This window comes from Agelaius phoeniceus, chromosome 24 (assembly GCF_051311805.1).
Source record: "Agelaius phoeniceus isolate bAgePho1 chromosome 24, bAgePho1.hap1, whole genome shotgun sequence".
Taxonomy (NCBI): Eukaryota; Metazoa; Chordata; class Aves; order Passeriformes; family Icteridae; genus Agelaius; species Agelaius phoeniceus.
The window spans coordinates 7,809,133-7,829,442 of NC_135288.1; the positions used below are offsets into that span (position 1 = coordinate 7,809,133).

Below are 20,310 nucleotides of genomic sequence, written 5' to 3' on the forward strand. Positions count from 1 at the left end.
GAGTGGCCAGCAGCAAAACCCAATTCTGCAGCAGGTTTTGGCTCAAAAATTAAGGAAACCTCCAGGCCGTGGGCACAGTGTGTTAATGTGGGTTTGTGTGCACCTGGGGGCTCTGGGTGGGATTTGCTGCTGGAATTCTGGAATTCATTCAGGCATCCCCAGCCCTGCTGAGTTTGTCACAGGTGAGGGTTGGGGTGGGATTTGCTGCTGGAATTCTGGGGTTCCCTCAGGCATCCCCAGCCCTGCTGTGCTGTCACTGCTGCAGGGCTCTGTCCATGGTGTCAGACCCCAGAGGGGAGAGGCCATTTCCACATTAAATGTTCCACCTTCCAAACTTCCCCTCTCTTTCACTCCAGTTGACTTTGGTTCTGGTTCCACTCCCATGTGAGATTGGGGTTTTTTCACCTTCTCAGAAAACTCTTCCCTCTGGCATTGCTCCTTTTGCTTTCTTCCCTTCCAGCTTCTTGTTTTCCACTCTTTTGATGAATTATTTACCTCTCTGGTATTTTTTTTAATATTCTCTTTGTGTTTACCTTCAAAACACACAACTCCCAACACTCCCCTCATCCTCCCCTGCTCCTTGGGAAGCCACTGCATTTGTTGCTCATTCATTTCCCAGTGTTATTTATAAACACAAATGTTGTAAAATCGTGTGGTGTCACCTGCTGGGGCTCCCAGCGTGCTGAGCCAGCTGGGTGAGTGTTCCTGGTGATTTTTGGGGTACAGGGATTTATTCTTTGCAGCTGGGTGAGTGTTCCTGGTGGTTTTTGGGGTGTAGGGATTTATTCTGTGCAGCTGGGTGAGTGTTCTGGTGATTTTTGGGGTACAGGGATTTATTCTTGGCAGCTGGGTGAGTGTTCCTGGTGATTTTTGGGGTGCAGGGTTTATTCTTTGCAGCTGGGTGAGTGTTCTGGTGATTTTTGGGGTGTAGTGTTTATTCTTTGCAGGTGGGTGAGTGTTCTGGTGGTTTTTGGAGTTTAGGGATTTATTCTGTGCAGCTGGGTGAGTGTTCTGGTGGTTTTTGGGGTGCAGGGTTTATCCTTGGCAGCTGGGTGAGTGTTCCTGGTGAATTTTGGAGTTTAGAGATTTATTCTGTGCAGCTGGGTGCGTGTTCTGGTGATTTTTGATGTGCCCAGTCCCCAGAGGCTGTGCTGAGCAGGGATTTGGCCACTCCAGCTCTGCCCTCTGTCCCCAGCTCCTTCCCCTGCATTTCCTTGGCCTGATCCCAGCACTGAATCTCTTCTAAAACAATTTATTCCTATTATTCTGTAGAATGCCTTGGTCTGGTACCCACATTTGCCTTCAGCAGCCACCTCGGGGTAAAAATAAAACCCCCAAACCCTCCAGTTGTGCTTGGAGCCCTTTGCTCTCCATCAGCCAGGGGTCACAGGAACTGCAGCTCAGGTCTGAAACCTGCAGGAAATCAGTCTTTGTTACACGTGAAATAAAGCAGTCTATGGGGAAAATAACCATAAATGTTCATTATTTGTACAGGAAAATCAATTTGTAGGCCAATTGACCAAATAAAGTAATACAATTTGCTGGGAAATCCCCCAGGTGTGGCAGGGAGCGGCAGAGCAGGGCTGCAGGCTGGGTTTGTGTGGGGAGCGTGGGCTGGGAGGGACAGGAGGCTGAGAAAAGGAGTGGAAGTGCAGAAAGGGGCACAGCCCATCAGGGGAGAGGGGAATGGGCCTCTCCTGGTGGTTCTGCAGCGCTCTGTGTGTGCTACCAAGGAAGGTGCAGGGACAGGGACAGGGACAGCCCTGGAGCGGCTCCCCCGTTGTTCTGCTGCTCCACAGGTGCCACAGCAGGGCTGGGAGAGGGGGAAATGCCTGAAAGCATCGCCACCCTCTGTGTCTCTGCACCTGAGAGGGGCAGCAGGCAAGGAGAGAGAAAAAAGGGAAAATCCGGAAGTTTTGCCTTTATTTAGGAGAGCATCAGTGTTCGCTCTCAGCTGGTGTGGGGTGGCTTTGGCTCCATCAGGAGGGACCCACACTGCCTGAGGAGCTGGGGCCACCTCTCTGCTTCCTCCTGGGCTGAGGGGATAGAGCCATTTGCTGTGGGAGCAGACACAGCAAACACGGAGCAAAGGACGCTCTGCAGCCCCTTCCTAAGAGGGTTGGAAAACAGGTGCCTCCAAAGGCCTGAGAGCTTTCCCACCTTGGACCTGCTTCCCTTCAAGGCCTGGGAATTCCAGTTGGCTTTGTCCAGAAATTGTGGCTCTTGCTCTGTTGACAAATGACCCTTTGGGTTTATAACTCACTGAGAGATTCTGAGTGGGAAATGCTCCCCTCTGCTCCCAGACCTTGTTCATTTTTTCTGTTCCCAGCTCCTGTTCATCTCTCTCTTTAGGGCTTCACAAAACCACCTTGCTCATGCTGATGGGAAGAGCTGCACCTTCCCTCCTGGGCAGCTCCCTTTTGGGTTAAAACTTCCACATTCTCTTCAGTTCCAGCAGGACCCAGTTTCTGTGCCCCAGATAACCGGGATAAACCCCAGTGGGAGGATGAGGGCAGGGACCAGGCAGGGAATGTGCTGGGGGTGCCTTTGGAGAGCAGCCTGAGCACCAGGAGCTCGAGGGGGCTGCTTGGGATTTCTCAGGGAAGTTGTGCTCCAGGGGGATTTTCTTTTCTCTTGAGGGTAAAAGGGCCCAACCACGAGCTGGGCTCTGCTGTCCCCTGGTTCCAGCTGTGCCACCTCTGTGGCTGAGCCCATTTCTGTCCTTTTGTCCTCCTGGAGTCGCTGCCAGAGCCTGCAGAGCCCTCCCAAGGCACTGGTGAGGGATGTGACAGTCCCCAAAAGCTGGGGGGGTTCTCCTGCTCTGTCCTGGCTCCTCCATCAGCTCTCCCCTGCAGAGAACCTGGCTGGCTTGGCCAGGAATTATTCTGCCTTTTGCCAGCTTTACTTGGAAAGCTGAAATCAGAGGGGTTTTTTTTCAGAGAAAAAAAAATTCATTTCTTATTTATATTTATTATTTAGATAATAATTATTTATTATTATATATTTATATAATATTTTATATTTAGGTATTTATTTCTTTATTATTATAAATACATTATAATATATTTATTATTTAGATTATAATTATTTCGATATTTATTATTATATTTAATAGTTATAAGTATTATTTAGATATTTAAATCTAAATTATATATCTATTATCTGTAATTATTATTTACAGTTATCTTTATATTTATATTTCTCATTTATTGCTATTATTTATGTTGTTATTTAACAATTGCTGGCTGTTCCCCCCTGCTCCCTCTTGGCCTGTGCCGTCCCCGCTGTGCTGGAGCAGTTCCAGGTGACCCTGGGAGGACAAAGCTGGCAGTGCCAGGGCACAGGGCTGGGCATGGCTGCAGGGATGCCCTGGGAGCTGTTTATTTGTGTGCCCAGGGCATGAGAGCCTGGCCAGCCCCTCCTGCCATGGGCTCTGCTGGGATGCAGCTCCTGCAGAGCCAGGGCTGGGTTTGCCCCTGGAGCCCGGGGCTGGCAGCACTGTGGGCTAATGAGGGCCCAGGGGACAGGGCAGGATTATCCTGGCCCTCTGTGAGGTGTGGACGCTAAGCTCAGCTGAAGGGGAGGGCAGACTCTGCCGGTCCTGCAGGGGATGTGTCCCCACGGCTCTGCAATGCCCCTAATTAAAGCCATTCCCCCAGGTTTGTTATTGGGAGAAGCAAAGGAAAATATCCCAGGCTCTCTGAACCTCCCCCTTTCCTCTCCCCTATCTTTATTATCAATAAAAGGAGGGGGAAAATGCTGTCTGGGCTTGAGGATTTCCTTCACATATGGAAGAGATTTAGAATTCTCCGGCTCCCAGAGCTCCCCCAGCATCCCCTGGCTGCTCCCTGTGTTTCCCAGCCTTACCTGTGAGCAGGGGCTGCTTTCTCCTGCAGGTTTTTATGCAGCAGTAATTATTTCTGAGGGTTGAATCACAGGCACGTGAATCACCTTGCAAACAGCTCTGATATTTTCAAATTCTTGGCCTCTCTGGGGTTCCTGTCTCCGTTCCACTGGGACTTGGATTAAAAATAAGATCCAGTTCCATTTTATTGGCTGAACTGACAGATTCTGTGGGGCAGGGGCAGCTCCCTGCTCTGCTGGGTGCTCCCTGCTGCTGTCCCTTTCCAGCCTGGGTCAGGAATTCCCTGCGCTGCTGGCAAAGCTTTCATGGAGTGGTGAGCTGGAATTATTTGGTAGGAAGTGCTCTGGAGGCAGAGGTTGGTGCCTGATCCTGCTGCCTCCTTCCTTTCCTCTCACTGAGGATGAGGTGTGGGCTGGGAGAGGCTGGAAGTGCAGGGCTTGGTCAGGACTGGGGAAATCACAAACAGAGAAGTGCCTGTGCTGCAGAATCCTTTAAAAAGTGACCACAGTGACAAAGTGTGAGCCACGTGTGCTCTGTGAGCTGTGTGTGACAGCTCTGGCTTGTCAAGAAGAGCTTTCTGACGGAGGTGGGCGAGTTTTTGCTCGGTGCTTGTGGAAATACTGAGGTTTCTCACCAGATCTTGGCGGTTTTGTCTCTCCCGTGGCAGAACCGGGGCCGCCTGGCAGAGAAGAGGAGCATCCCCCTGCCCCCCAGCAGGGTCCCCAAGAAGGAGCTGGGCTCCCTCCTGTCCCCCAGCGAGGACAGCCAGGACAGCGACAGGGGCAATGGGCAGCAGCCCCACGTGAAGCAGGAGGAGGACCTGCACATCAGTATCATGAAAAGAAGGTACCTGAGGCAGGGCTGGGCGGGAAACGGGCACGGGAGCCTGGGCAGAGGCAGCCCTGCCCCAGGGAGTCCCCTCCGGGGCTGGAATGCTGGAATCCCAGTGCCAGGGGCACCTCCAGGGCTGGAATCCCAGTGCCAGGGGCACCTCCAGGGCTGGAATGCTGGAATCCCAATGCCAGGGGCACCTGCAGGGCTGGAATCCAATGTCAGGGGCACCGCCAGGGCTGGAATGCTGGAATCCAGAGCCAGGGACACCTCCAGGGCTGGAATCCAATGTCAGGGGCACCTCCAGGGCTGGAATCCCAGTGCCAGGGGCACCTCCAGGGCTGGAATGCTGGAATTCACTGCCAGGGGCACCTCCAGGGCTGGAATCCCAATGCCAGGGGCACCTGCAGGGCTGGAATCCAATGTCAGGGGCACCTCCAGGGCTGGAATGCCAATGTCAGGGGCACTGGGGTCACCTCCAGGGCTGGAATGCTGGAATCCCAATGCCAGGGGCACCTCCAGGGCTGGAATCCCAATGTCAGGGGCACCTCCAGGGCTGGAATCCCAATGTCAGGGGCACCTCCAGGGCTGGAATCCCAATGCCAGGGGCACCTCCAGGGCTGGAATCCAGTGCCAGGGGCACCTCCAGGGCTGGAATCCCAGTGCCAGGGGCACCTCCAGGGCTGGAATCCCAATGTCAGGGGCACCTCCAGGGCTGGAATCCAGTGCCAGGGGCACCTCCAGGGCTGGAATCCCAGTGCCAGGGGCACCTCCAGGGCTGGAATCCCAGTGCCAGGGGCACCTCCAGGGCTGGAATTCACTGCCAGGGGCACATTCCAGCTCACAGAGGGCACTGCTGGGGTTTATCCCTTGCTCCTGCCTGGAGAGGAGTTTGCACTCTGGGTCTGCAGGTTGGGTGTCGCTCTCTGGCCGGGGCTCTGTTCCTCTGGGAGGTGCATGGCCAGGAAATCATCTGTGGGCTCCAGCTGGGTGAAATACAGAGCTGTGGGGACCCCAAATGCTGCCCCCTGCTCTCAGCTGTGCTCAAATTGGGATGGAATTGAGGCTGAAGGGGGGGTCAGTGCTGGGGAGCAGAGTTTGGGGAGCAGCAAGGTGTGGGGTTCTGTGTCTCATTGCAAGGTGTGGGGTTCTGTGTTTGATTGTAAGATGTGGGGTTCTGTGTTTTAATGCAAGATGTGGGGTTCTGTGTTTGATTGTAAGATGTGGGGTTTTGTGTTTTAATGCAAGGTGTGGGGTTCTGTGTTTCATTGCAAGGTGTTGTGGGGTTTTATGTCTGGTTCCAAGTGTCAGAGCACCCTGAGAGCCTCCAGGAGCAGGGCAGCACTGGTGGAATGGCAGCAGGGAGCAGGAGCTGCTGGATTTTGGCCCTGTCCTTCTCGGTGCCATGGCCATTCCTCCTGGGCTGTGCAGTCCTAGAGGAAGAGGAGGAGGGATGGCCTTGACTGGTGACCCTCACCTGGGCTCTCCTGGTGCCCTCAGTATTCAGCTCCAAAATTCCAGGTGCTCCCAGGCCTCTGGAAAAGCAGGAATTTGAGGGGGTCTGTGAGCCCAGAGAGCACAGCCCCAAGGGCTGTCAGCTCCCCGTGATGCACAGCAGGGCCCAGCTCCTGAGACAAGCCTGGAAGAGCAGAGCAGAGGGAGCTGAGGCTGTAATTGCTTTGCTGGTGGTTTATGTGCTCCTGGGCTGGCAGTGCAGAGCTGTTCCCCCTTGCTCAGACAGATGCTGGCATCCTCAGCAGCTGAGGGAAGGAGCAGGGAGGCAGAGGAGCAGCCCATAAAGCCCATGAAGCCTCCTGTAATTAATTTTATCATTGCAGCTGTCCAGTGGTGCTGCTGGAAATGGGAAGGGCTTTTGGAAAGGGCTTTTGGGATGCACCTGGGCTGCTCAGGGAACCCTCCCAGTGAGCTCTGGTGAGCTGCCCTGCCCCTCCTGCCCCTTTAATTGTGCTTTTAATGCAGCAGAATTAGTGCTGGATTGTCTCATTAGGGGGCAGAAAAACGTGATAACTGCAATTGATAATGCTGGGCCCCCCAAACACAAAGTGCCCTTATCTTAAATCTTTAATTACTGTAATTGCTGTGCCTGGTTTGCTGGGAAATGAAGGAGGAATGTGTGGCAGCTCCCAGGCAGTGATCCCCAGCCTGCCAGGGCTGTGCTCTCCTGCACTTTGTGCCTCTTGGTTAATTCTGTTTCCTTGGAGGGAGCAGGATTCTCCCAGCTGCGTTCAGCTCTCCCCGATTTTGTGCCCTTGCTCTTTTCCTTTCCCTGATTTTGTGCCCTTGCTCTTTTCCTTTTTTCTGATTTTGTGCATTTGCTCTTTTCCTTTTTTCTGATTTTGTGCCCCTGTTCTTTTCCTTTCCCTGCTTTTGTGCCCTTGCTCTTTTCCTTCCCTGATTTTGTACCCCTGTTCTTTTCCTTTCCCTGATTTTGTACCCCTGTTCTTTTCCTTTCCCTGATTTTTTTACCCCTGTTCTTTTCCTTTCCCTGATTTTTTTACCCCTGTTCTTTTCCTTTCCCTGATTTTGTGCCCTTGTTCTTTTCCTTTCCTGCTTTTGTGCATTTGTTCTTTCCCTTTCCTGGGAGCTGTGCTGCAGTGAGGGGGGCAGGTGGGGCAGGTGGAATCCCTGTGAGGGCAGGAACAGGGGGGAAAGCCAGGAATTCAGTGCTCAGTGCCCAGGGAGCCTCTCCTGCTGCCAGCCCCAGCATCCCTGAGCGTTCATCCCTCATAAAGGGGAGCCCAGGGGTCTCTGTCCCAATGGGGGGAGACTGCACTCCTCAGCTGCTCCAGGGCCTGCAGTGGGGACCAGTGACCCCTCCTGATGGCCTGGGGTGGCTCTGGGGACATCAGGAGCAGCCTCTGACCCCTGGGTGGCCCTGGGGACATCAGGAGCAGCCTCTGACCCCTGGGTGGCTCTGGGGACATCAGGAGCAGCCTCTGACCCCTGGGGTGGCTCTGGGGGTGGCCCTGGGGACAGCAGGAGCAGCACAAAGGCTCCAGAGCCCAGACACGACAGCTGGGCCCTGCAGGGGCTGTGCCCCATCTGCTCCTGCCTTAATTCACCTGCTGTGTCCTCCCCCCGGGCTGGGGGGGCTTTGCTGACCCCCACTGAGAGCAGAACTGGGTTAAACTGGGATGGGGAACTGGGCCAGGCCTGGGTTAAACTGGGATGGGGAACTGGGCCAGGCCTGGGTTAAACTGGGATGGGGAACTGGACCAGGCCTCAGCAAACCTGGGTTAAACCGGGATGGGGCTGGAATTGGGGCTGGACAAGGCAGGAATTGGGTCTGGAATTGGGGCTGGAATTGGGGCTGGACAGGGCAGGAATTGGGTCTGGAATTGGGGCAGGAATTGGGGCTGAGGGGCTGGAATTGGGTCTGGAATTGGGGCAGGAATTGGGTCTGGAATTGGGGCAGGAATTGGGGCTGAGGGGCAGGAATTGGGTCTGGAATTGGGGCAGGAATTGGGGCTGAGGGGCAGGAATTGGGTCTGGAATTGGGGCAGGAATTGGGGCAGAAATTGGGCTGGACAGGGCAGGAATTGGGTCTGGAATTGGGGCAGGAATTGAGGCTGAGGGGCTCTGGGGGTCCCCAGGGTGGAGCAGGTTCAGGGGCAGGACAGGAGTGCTCAGCCCTCACCTCTGAGCCCTGGTTTTGCTTTGTTTGTTTGTTTGTTGCAGGGTTCACACCCACTGGGATCTGAACATCTCCTTCCGAGAGAGCTCTTGCAGGTACCGGTTTGGGCACCTCTCTGTGTGGGGGGCTGAGAGTTTCTCATTTGTTCCTGGGTGCTGATGGATGTAAATGAACATTTCTGGCACTTCTGGGGTTTATTTCTCCCTCCCTTTGTTCCTCACCCTCCCCTTCCCACACACCCTCTATTTCGTTGTTATTTTGGGGCAAACGGTCCCTTTTACATTGGAAGAGAGAATTGATGAGATTTCTAAAGAAAGCCCAATTTTGCTGCGCTTCCTCTGGCCCCAAGAAGGTGGAAATTCATGAATTGAAGCTCTCCAGTTGCAAACTGAATATTCCTCTGTGACCCCTGATGTTCTGGGCATGGTGCATTATCTTCATGTGCTGCCAGCAGTCACAAACTCTTCTCATCCTTTAAAAACCCAGAAATTTGCGCTAAAACCTGGCATTTTGAAAGGTCTCTTTTATTCTGCGTTTCCAGATCAGGATGCAGCCCTTGAGTTGTAGAAAACTGCTTGGTCTGTGGAATGAGAACAATAAATCTGAGCAGCTGGGAAACTTCTCAGGGAGGAGAAAACAGCAGGAGGAGGCAGGGTGGGGGTCTGGGGATGCTCCCTCCACTCCTGGGTGCTGGGCAAATCAGGACCTGCTCCCTGGGGAAATTGGAGTTTTGCTGAAAGGGAATTTTTGATGTTCTGTGTGAGCCTGTTCAGTTAGGGATGGTAAAAAGGGAAATTATTGCCGCTGATGGAGCAGTGTCCGTGTCTTTAACTGGAGAGGGATTCAGCCTTGGCCATGGGAATGAAGGTGGGAAATCCACGTGGACTCATCCTCCAGCAGGGAGCAGTGAGGGCAGAGCAATTCTCTGGTATTTAACTGGTGTTTCAGGCTGTGCCTCTGAACCACAAACCCCCACAATTCCCAAATTTTCCAGCGTGAAGAGCACAAGCCCCATCCCACAGTGAGCACAAGGAGCCAGTGCAGCAGCTCAGCACCCATAAAAAGAGGTTTTTGAAAGGCAGCCCTCAGAGTGCAAGCCCTGGCTGGCGGCTCCAAGCTGCTGGGGCTCTCAAATACAAAGGGATGGATTCCTTCCATGCTAAATTTCAGCCCAGAGCAGAATTTTATGGCTGTTATAAACTCCTAAAAGGCAGAGGTTTGGGATGGAAGTGCTGACAGTGCCTTAATTAATGGCCCTGTGAGCAATGATTCTGCACAATGGCAGCTGAGGGTGCCAACACCTTTGGAAATTAGAATCCCTGTCTTAAAAAAAATTATTCTGAGCTTGCAATGCGTGGAATAAAATAATGCTCTGATTTTTATATCAAATGCATTTCCTGGTCTTCCTCAGCTTGACTATTTCCTTCAGTTTAGCTCTGTCCTGGGAGAAACCTCAGCAATTCCCCTGGGAACAGAAGTTTTGCTTTTCCTGAGGAGTCCAGCTGTCAAAGCTGCCCATAGAAAAGGGAACAAACCTGTTTATGCTGTGTGGCAGAGGAAGGATTTGGGGTTTTCTGTGTTTGAGCAGCCCAGGTTGGCAGCTCCCAGCCCTGTAAAGCAGATTTCAGTTCCAGCAGGGCTGGCAGGGAGGCTCAGGTGTTACCAGAGACCTGCCCTGCTGGGTGTGCAGCTGCCAAAGGGGAGTGGAACAGGGCAGGCAGGAGGAAAAGGGACATAAATCAGGCTGGGGGGAAGGAGGAGGTGAAAAACACCTGGGAAAGGAGATGGGAGAAGCAAAGAAAATGGGAACTGCAGTGATTTAGCTGCGTGCTTTGGCAAGGAGAGCAGGGCAGGATTGAAAAGCAGCTGCTGGTGGAGGTGTCAAGGCTGCTCCTGACTCAGCAGAGCTCTGCTGGGGCACACAGGTGACACAGGTGACACGGGTGACACAGTTATCAGTGGCACAGCGCTGATGCTGTGCCCTGCCCTCCCAGCACTGACACAGCATCCCTCTGGGGCTGCCTGCTGTCATTTATTATTTTTTTTTGTCAGCTTTTCCTTTCTAATCTCAGAGACCTGGGAGGGGGACTGAAAGGTCAGGGGCAGTTCTCAGCAGCTGGAGGCTGAGCCCTGGGGCCAGGCAGGGCACAGGAGCAGGGTCCCACACAGGGACCTGCTGGCCCCTCTGGCGCTCCCTGGCTGCTCCCAGCTGGGAAAGATGAACGAGTTCAGTTTTGCCCATCAGATGAAGTCAGGGGAGAGAAGATCCCAGCTCTGCAGAGCTGTTCCCACAGCTCTGGGGACAATTTCATTCTTGACTCTGTGGAAGACCTCAGAAGTCCCCAGTGAGACACCACAGATGTGTCAGCCATGGCAGGAAAAGGACTTTAACTATCCTATTAAATAAATATCCTAAATAACATCAGGCATGAATTTAGCATTTAACATCAGGCTGAATTCAGCCCATCCAGCTCCTTCCTGCCCTGGGTTTGGGCAGTGGCTGCTCAGGGGAATTCTTCAATCCCCACCCTGGGATTTTGGCAATCAGGCACAGCAGAGGTACCTGAGTGGCTTTTCCCTTTCCTACAGGGATGATAAAGCCAAACAAGGGGAAAACTTGGAGCGCTGAAAAGTATGACTTAATGTGAGCTAATGATGTCCTCATCATTTCATTAGCAGCACTTTGTGCTCTCACACTCATTCCCAGGCAGATTTATCTGGCTGCAGGGATGGGGTAGGGAAGGGGGAGCATTTATGGACTAGCAGAGATTCAGGTGCTAAAGGGGAATGGGAGCTGATAAATAAACCAGTCCTAACTTGCATTTAAAGCTAAAATTGCATTTCAGATAAAGGTGGGAAAAGCTGTAGATTCCTACAAGAAAAGGGAAAATTTTATTAAGAGTAATTCTGGCCATGTTTATCCCCAGTGTGCTGAAATCTTTGGTACATGGGAGGGAGTAATGGAATTTTTGTAGGGTATCCTAAAGGATTTGGGATAAACTGAGATCTGAAGGCCACAGACAGCCTTGGGAAGAATTCCTGATGCCTTTCAGCTCACATAATCCTCAAAGAAAGAGCCAATCCACAAGAAAGAACCAACCTGCTGCTGTTGGGTCCAGGCTTGCAGGGCTGGAGATTTGCTGTGCTCACAGCCCTGTGGGGTTGGGATGGTTTGGAGCGTCCTGGGTGCTGTGAGGGATTCCTCTGGATCCTCCCTCCCCTCCTGCCCAGCACCAATCAAAGCTGCTTATTTTATTTTCCATTTTCCCTTTATTTTATTCCACACATTGCATTATTTTAATGTTATTTTAACGTTGTTTTAATATTCATCAGCTGCACTTGGTGAGGGGGGAATTTGGGGTGTTGGAGGAGCCCTGGGCCCCAGCAGCTGTGCCAGCCCCACATCCCTGTCCCTGCTGAGCAGAAATCTCCTGCCAGGTCCCCTCTCAGGGATCCCTCTCCTCCCCCTCTCTCGGGGTGCTGTAATTCCAGCTGCTTTTTATTTATGAGCTTGCAGGGAGCTGAATGACAAAGCAGGCTTACAGCAAAAACATCTTCATACTTATTTCCACCTTATTTTGGAGTTGCCAGCCCTACTGATCATTTTTATGAACTGTCATGAGCATTAATGAAATTTTATGGGCATTTTGCTGGGGACATTGCAGGATGATTAATTTGTTTTTCCAGGCTCAGGCTGCAGGGAGATTTAGGGCTGTGCTGCCCATGGGGAGGGTTGGGATTTTCAGGCCTCTCCCTCCAGTTGGGAAAACTTTGTTTATTAAACTAAGTTGAAATTTCTCTTTCTCCTCCTCTTTTCCTCTCCTCATGTCCCCCTTCTCTCCCTGGGTGAAGCTCAGGTCCCTGGCAGGCAGAGGGGGAGGCTGGGGATTGTTCTGTCAGACCCGTGTGTGACAAGGACAGAGTGACACACAGGGGTTTGGACCAGTGGGGAAGTTTGAAAAGTTACACAAAAGGCTGAGCAATGAAAATACAATAAAAATTCAATGATAATAATAACAATAACAACAATAATAACAATAATAATAACAACAACAATAATAATAATATAGAATACAAATATTTAATAATATATAATAGTGCACAATATACAATATAATATAATACATAAAACATACTATTCATACACATAATATACTACATATACATAATATAGTAACAATACACAAGAAATAATGTATTTATATTATATACTTATATTTAATAATATATATTTAATATATACAATTAGAAAATAAATATAATACAACACAATACAAAATACATATAACAATATAATATAATATACAAGTATAATATAAAATATATAATACAGTATAATAATATATAATAACACAATATAATATATAATTATATAGAATGTAATATACAATATAAATAATACAATAATACAATATATTTATATGATAAATATATGAAAATACATTTTACAAATCCCAATAATAATAAGTGGTGGCTTTCCTTGAGCTTTGCCTGCTGGCTTCTGTCCAGGGCACAGAATGAATTCCCATGGGGAGCATCCTGCTCCTGTGGCAGGGGGCATTCCCAGGAGCTGCCTTGGCTGTGCCAGGAGGTGCCAGCCCTGCAGGACAGGTGCCAGCCCAGCCAGGAGGTGCCAGGAGGTGCCAGCCCAGCCAGGAGGTGCCAGGAGGTGCCAGCCCTGCAGGACAGGTGCCAGCCCAGCCAGGGAGGTGCCAGCCCTGCAGGAGGGCTCAGGCTGCTGCTGCCCCACCCTGCCCTGTCCCCTTGACCCCAATCCCTGCCCTGGGTGCCCCTGGGGTGGCTTTGGGGCCGGGAGGGGACGGTGGGGCTGAGCTGAGGCTTTCCCTGATCCCAGCCCTGCCTCTGCTGACTCAGGAGCCCGGCTTAAGGCTGGCCTGGGGCGCTGACCTTGCCTCAGGGGCCGCGCCAGGGCACAGCCAGGGAGTTGCTGCATTGCTGGCAGGCAGTGATGGCTCAGAATTCCCTCAGAATTCCCTGTCCAGGGTGGCTCCTGCCTCTGCTGGGCTGCAGGGTGGCCAATCCTTCACTGCTGTGGTGCCCTGTGTGTGGGGGGACTCAGAGCTTGTGAATTTTTTTTTTTAAATGTTTAGGATTTTTTAAAAATTAAATTTAAATTTGAATTTAAATTATCATTAAATGAATTTTAACTTAAATTAATTTTCTATTAAATTAAAATTTTAATTTTCATTAATTTAAAATTAATTTAAAATTAATTTAAAATTAATTTAAAATTAATTCTATTTTTAAAAATTAATTTAAAATTAATTTTTTTAAATTATTTGTTTCGGAAGCTTTGTGTTCTAGTAAGGAAGAAGCTGAGGGGATTCATCAGTCCTTGGGAATAAAGCTGATTTTATTCCCAGACACTGGATTTGGCGTGGTCAGGGTTGGGGTGGGGAGCTCTGTGCTCATACACAGCAGAGACACAACTCACACATTTTTTCCCCTCTGAGCTGCCAGCATTAACTGGGAGCACCAGGGGCTGATTTTGTGACAGGTTCTGAGCAGGAGGTCAGGGCAGGCAGGCAGAGCAGTCCCTTCTGGGGCCTGAAAATCAATGAGACTGTGATTAAATGGCCCGGGGAGGCTGGACACTGCAGGGAAAGGCAATGGCACTGCTGGAGTTTCATGTGGGGGCTGCAGCAGGAATTGCTCCTGCAGCTCCTCCAGGTCCTGTACAACCCCCACATTCACCAAATTGAGGGTTTTTTTCCAGGGGCTGGACTGGAGTGCTGATGTTTCTTTAGAAATCAGTTATTACTTTGTTTTGTTTTTTTTAACAAATGTTTAGTTTTTAAATGCTAGGAAATCTGAGTGCCCTTGGGAGCTGGCCCAGCCCTGCCATGCCCCAGCTGTGCTGCTCCATCAGGTGTTTCCCAGGGCTGGGATGGTGCCACAGCATTTATGGACCAGCCTGGGCTCTCCCTTCATGGCTCCCACAAAAAGCTCATTATTCCCTCCCCAGGCCTGATTCACATCCCTCCCACCCTGGGCTGGGGGCAGCCCTGAGGCACAGAGTGCTCTGCAGGATCCTGGCTCCCTGCGGGTCACCAGGGCCAGCTCCAGCAATGCCAGGGCCAGCAGTGCCCAGGGCGTCCCCAGGGGCACCTTCTGAGCCCTCCAGAGTCACCAGGGCCAGCTCCAGCAATGCCAGGGCCAGCAGTGCCCAGGGCATCCCCAGGGGCACCTCCTGAGCCCTCCAGAGTCACCAGGGCCACCTTCAGCAATGCCAGGGCCAGCAGTGCCCAGGGCGTCCCCAGGGGCACCTCCTGAGCCCTCCAGGGTCACCAGGGCCACCTCCTGAGCCCTCCAGAGTCACCAGGGCCAGCCTAACCCTGCCAGGGCCAGCTCCAGCAATGCCAGGGCCAGCAGTGCCCTGTGTGTCCCCAGGGCCACCTCCTGAACCCTCCAGGGTCCCCAGGTCCAGCCCTAACCCTGCCCCATGTCCCCAGGGCCACCTCCCCAGGTCCAGCCCCAGCTCTGCCAAGGTCAGCAGTGCCCAAGGTGTCCCCATGGCTCCTGAATCCTCCAGGGTCCCCAGGGCCACCTCCTGAGCCCTGCCAGGGCCAGCAGTGTCCTGTGTGTCCCCAAGGTCACCTCCCCAAGGCTCCTGAGCCCTGCAGGGTCCCCAGGTCCAGCCCCAGCCCTGCCAGGGCCAGCAGTGCCCCATGTCCCCAGGGCCAGCAGTGTCCTGTGTGTCCCCAGAGCCACCTCCCCATGGCTCCTGAGCCCTGCAGGGCTGGGCACTCCAGCTGTGCCCTGGGCAGCCTGGCCAGGGCTCTGTTCCCTTGGTTTTGGGTGGGAAATGTTCCCTGAGATCCCATCCAAACCTCCCCTGCTGAAACTCGAGGTTGTTTCCTCCAGCAGCCTGGGATGCTGCTCCTGACAGCAAAACTTGGGTTTTGTGCTGCTGAGAGCAGAAAAGGAAAAACCCCTCGTGTTTCTGCAGCTTCTGGGGATTTTCTCATCCACTGGAGCTTCTCTGCCCTGCCAGGCAGGGTCAGGAGGGAATCACTGCAGAGGGGAGGATCTGAGCTGCCCCTGAGCCATGGCACAGCCCTGGTGCAGCTGCCCCTGCCCTGCCCTGCTCACTGCCCCGTGTCTCCTTTCCCTGCAGGTCTGACACTGCTCCCTTTGCATATTGGATTTTCCCTTTCTTTATTGGAGGGAGGGGCAGAGGGTCGGGACAGTTTTATGGCTGCTGTATTGATCAGTAAAATTTAATATAATCCCTGCACTTACTGCCTGATCGTTAAGGGGATGGAGAGCTGGTGGAATGTGTTCTAAAAGAAATGTTTTTCCATTTTATTTCCTTCCTATTTCACTTTCTGGGTCTCTCTTCTCTTCCAGTCCCCTACTTTGCATTCCTGCAGAGATTTTTGAGTGTGTGTTTTCCCAGCTTTGCTTTGATTTGATGGAGTATTAGGGAAAGTTCCCCACTCTGGTGTGGTGCTGGGTCTGTTCCCCATTCCCTCAGCTCTCCTGCACTTTCTGGACCTGTGGAATTTTGTCCCTGCTGGTTTGGGGCTCCCTGTGGTTCTGTCCCAGCTCTCTCTGGAGCTCCTGAGGCTGCAGGGCCAGGTGGGCTCTGCTGTCTGCTCCATTCCTGGGCAGCCCGGAGCTGCCAGCCCAGTGAGGCCTGGAGTAGGGCAAGGGGAGCCTGAGCTCCAAAATTGCACCAACAGCTCACTCTGGAGCTCCACATTTACACCAACAGCTCACTCTGGAGCTCCACATTTACACCAACAGCTCAATCTGGAGCTCCACATTTACACCAACACCTTGCACTGGAACTCCAGATTTACACCAAGAGCTCACTCTGGAGCAGAACAAGGACAGCCTGAGCTCCACATTCACACCAACAGCTCACTCTGGAGCAGCCCTTGGGAGCTGCAGATGGCTGGAACTCCTCTCTGCAGGGCACTGCCCTTCTCCTGGCTGGCATCTCTCTGCAGTGAGCCTGGGGCAGGGCAGGGCACAGCTGGCAGTGCCAGCAGACCCTGCCAGGCTCCTTCAGCCTCACCCGTGAGGAGGATGGGGCACTGGGGGCAGCCCCTGCCCCGTCACCTCCTCTCTCTGGGCAGAGGGAGCTGCAGGAAGGGAAGGGCAGCCCCTGGTGGGAGTGATTTCCATCCTGCCCGAGCTGTCTCCTTGCCCCGTGCAGTCTGTGAGCAGAGCCTGCGGGCGCCTGGCTGCCTGTGCTCTGCAGAGCCCTGACACTGATTTATCCTCTGCTTAATTGTCTCCAGCCATTAGTCTGCTCATCCCTCTCCTCCTTAGACATGCACTCGCTGCTAATGGCTGCAGATGAAGCACATTTGGGAGGCGTTGCTGCCAGCCTGGCTCTGGCTGGGCAGGCTCTGGGGTGGCTGTGACCCTCGGGGACATCTGGCAGCACCTCTGTGCCCACTGGGGCTCACAGGCCAGCAGCCAAGGGGCTGGGGTGGACAGTGGGACTGGGCTCTGCCTGGCTCCAGGGGTAAACTGAGGCTGGACTGTGCCTGTGGCTCCTTGCTAATGCACCTTTAGACACCATTGAGGTTTTTATTGGGCTGGGAGGGACTGGGATGGATAATGGGACTGGGTTCTGCCTGGCTCCAGGGGTAAACTGAAAGGGGAAGGGGCTGGGGTGGAGAATGGGACTGGGTTCTGCCTGGCTCCATGGGTAAACTGAGGCTGGAGTGTGCTGGTGCTTGGATTTGCCTGTGCTTGGATATGTGCCTCCCTGAGCTTGGATTTGCTAATGCACCTGTGCACACCGTGATGGTTTTTATTGGGCTGGAACGGACTGGGATGGAGAATGGGACTGGGTTCTGCCTGGCTCCATGGGTAAACTGAGGCTGGGAGGGACTGGGATGGACAATGGGACTGGGTTCTGCCTGGCTCCATGGGTAAACTGAGGCTGGGAGGGACTGGGATGGACAATGGGACTGGGTTCTGCCTGGCTCCAGGGGTAAACTGAGGCTGGGCTGTGCCTGTGGCCCCCTGAGCCTGGATTTGCTGGTGCACCTGTGCACACCCCGGTGGTTTTTATTTCAAACCATGGACAATCTCCTGACAGCAGGAGGTTCTGGGGCAAGGAGAGCAGCGCTGCTGGTGCTGGTGGGGATGATTCCCTGTCCTGGGTTCTGTTTTCCCTGGCTCCATCCCGGTGTCCTGCCCTCTCTGGGTTCTGAGGAGCTGCTCCAGAGAGAGGGGGCTGCATTTTCCTGCTGGGTAAAACAATCCCTCCCAGCAGCTGGAGGTGTTTACCCACCAGCCCGCTCGGGGCTCCGCTGGGATGCGAGGCAGTGTGCAAATGCAAAGATGTAATTATCCCATTTTTCTCTTCCCACTCCCTGCTCTCCTGGCTCCTCTCCTCCGCCCTTTCCGGGCCTTGTGCTGATGGCAGCGTTTATCTGCATTTGTCCTCTGTCCCTGACAGCCACTTATTGATTGGCATGATTAAAAAGAACTGATAATCACTTCACATTAATCCCATAAATGACTTAAGACACCAAAATATTTGCATAATGCATCTTAAAGGTGGCAGCTAAAAGAGGATAAGACCCAAAACTGCTTGGCACAGGAGAAATGGGCTTCCCACTCACCTGTGGGCTTGCTTAAGTAATGAGCCTCGTGCTTGCATAAGGAGCACTCTGAACTGCTCTGGGGGGAGGTGGGAGGGTGCTCAGGGGATTTGGGAGCCCAGCATCCCTTCTCCTGCTGATCCCCCCGAGGGACAGGGGATCCTGGAGGGAATCAGGGGCTGTTTGTGTCTGCAGCCTCCCCTGGAAATCTGCAGCCAGACGCCCGCTGAAAGTACCTAAAGACTTTCTGTCCTGGGCTGATCAGCTTAGCAGCAGCTAGACACGGATTAGCTCCATCCCTGCTGCAGCCCGGGCTGGGCTGGCAGCCCCGGGAGCTGCACCGGGGGATATTTAAGGCAGATCAGTGCTGGGTAATTCTGCAGATAATGCACCCTCCGGGCTGCTCTGCCGGGCCCAGGTGAGGACACCCCCGGGTGGGAGCAGGGAGGGAGCTGTGGCTGGGCAGGGAGGGCCGTGTTCCTCATTTGTTCCTCATTTGTTCCTCATTTATTCCTCGTTTCTGTCGTTTCTGCCAAGTGTCTCTGGCTCTCCTGGCTGTCATCTTCCCTTCAGAGACAGGGCAGGAGAAGTTGTCCTGTTCAGCTGAGGTTGAGCCCCTGGTGCTGGCAGGATGGGGAGCTCGGCATCTCCTGCAAACAAACCAAAGGGAGATGTTCCAGCACCACCAGCTCCTGCCACCTTCTTCTTCCTCCTCACTCCTTGTAGATCCTTTACTCAGGAATATTTTGCAACTGGAGAGTGGTTTGCCAGCAAAAGAATTCACCACTGAGCTGCAGTATCTGCTACAGCGAATTGGTTGTTGTGTTCTTCCTTTCCATAGAAGGAAAAAAAAAATAGAAAAAAAATGACTAACCCAACCTAGTTAGCAGCAGTGTGATGCAAGGAGAGCAGGCAAAATAATGCTGCATTGCTCTAACACAGTCTCTTTTCCCAGAAGGAAGAGCATTGTTTCAGGATCTGTTGGAGGGGGAGTTGAAAATGGGTTTTGTAAATAGATCTGTCCCCCCAGCTCTGGGGAACGCTGCTGCCCGGGCTCGTGGTGGGTTTCCCTCTGAGGAGAGAAACCATCATTCAACCAAACCAAACAGCCTTTTGTCCCAGCACTGATGGAATGGAAAAACTTAGGTTTTTAAGAATAGAAGGGTGGCAGCTGATAGAAAACTATCAGTTATTTCAGTTCAAGTTTCCTATTCATTCTGGAGCAGCTCTGCCAATTCCTCCGCTTTCAGTTTTTCCATCCTCGATGTGAGTCCTGGCCCACGCAAGTTCTATCTGGCAGGGCTGGGATCAGAAATCAGCAGCTCTGGCAGCTGCAGGGCCCTTGATGGGAAATGAGAGGGGAGTTTGGGAAGGGCTTTGAAATCCCCAAAAATCCAGGAGAGGTTAGGGAGGGAGAGAGGGAGGGAGAGAGGGAGGAAAGGAGAGACAGGGAGGGAGGGAGGGAGGGAGGGAGGGAAGGGGCAATCCTGCAATCCAGCAGTGCTGGAGCACACAAAAACCTCTCCCAGCTGTGCTCGCATGGGGGGAAATAAATCAGTTCTGGGGGACACGTACTTCAGGTACTTTGAGTGGTGGGATTTCCTTAACGTGGGCTTTCTGTGCTCTGCCGCAGCCGCGACACCGACCTGTCCAGCATCATCTCCAGCCTGCAGCAGGGCCGCCAGCTCGGCATGCCAGAGAGCCAGAGCCGCTGTGAGCTCAAGAGGAACCCCCTGGACGTGGGGCTGGTAGCAGCAGGTGAGGGCTGGGGCACCTCTGCTGCCCTGGGCTCGTGGTTTCCCTCCCCTCCTCTCCCTCTCGCCTGTGCTGGTGTTCGCAGGGGTCTCAGGATGAGGGAAGAGATCCTGACTCCGTGTTTCAGAAGGCTGATTTATTATTTTACTATTTATATTTTATGGTATATATTATAAGAAAATGATATATTAAAACTGTACTAAAAGAATAGAAGAAAGGATTTCATCAGAAGGAAAGGAGTGGAATGATAACAAAAGCTCGTGACTCTCAGAGTCCGAGACAGCTGGGCTGTGATTGGCCATTAATTAGAAACAACCACATGAGCCCAATCCCAGATGCACCTGTTGCATTCCACAGCAGCAGATAATCATTGTTTACATTTTGTTCCTGGGGCCTCTCAGCTTCTCAGGAGAAAAAATCCTAGCAAAAGAGTTTTTCATAAAATATCATGGCTGCACTCATTCCCTGGTCCCTTTGCTGTCCTGTTGGATTTTTCTGTGTTGCATTTCAGCTGGAGGAAATCCTGCGGTGCTGTGGCTAAAGATGAAGGTGGGAAGGGTGGCTAAAGAAGGTGGGAAGGATTTTGTGGTGCTGGTGAAGCCCTCTGGAGGTCC

General features: G+C 52.6%; 1 protein-coding gene across 5 annotated transcripts in view; it reads left to right on the forward strand.

Annotated features, from left to right (window-relative positions):
- Window positions 1-20,310, forward strand: part of SAMD11 (sterile alpha motif domain containing 11) — an 80,235-nt gene that overhangs the window by 17,618 nt on the left and 42,307 nt on the right. For all 5 annotated transcript variants that reach the window (XR_013185090.1, XM_054647928.2, XM_077190126.1 and 2 more), the window contains exons 3-5: window positions 4,533-4,711; window positions 8,396-8,446; window positions 19,575-19,699. Coding sequence is in view for 4 of the 5 variants with exons in the window: in XM_054647928.2 (XP_054503903.2) it covers window positions 4,533-4,711; window positions 8,396-8,446; window positions 19,575-19,699 (355 nt within the window). In the remaining variant the exon portion in view is untranslated. The remainder of the gene's footprint in view (window positions 1-4,532; window positions 4,712-8,395; window positions 8,447-19,574; window positions 19,700-20,310) is intronic.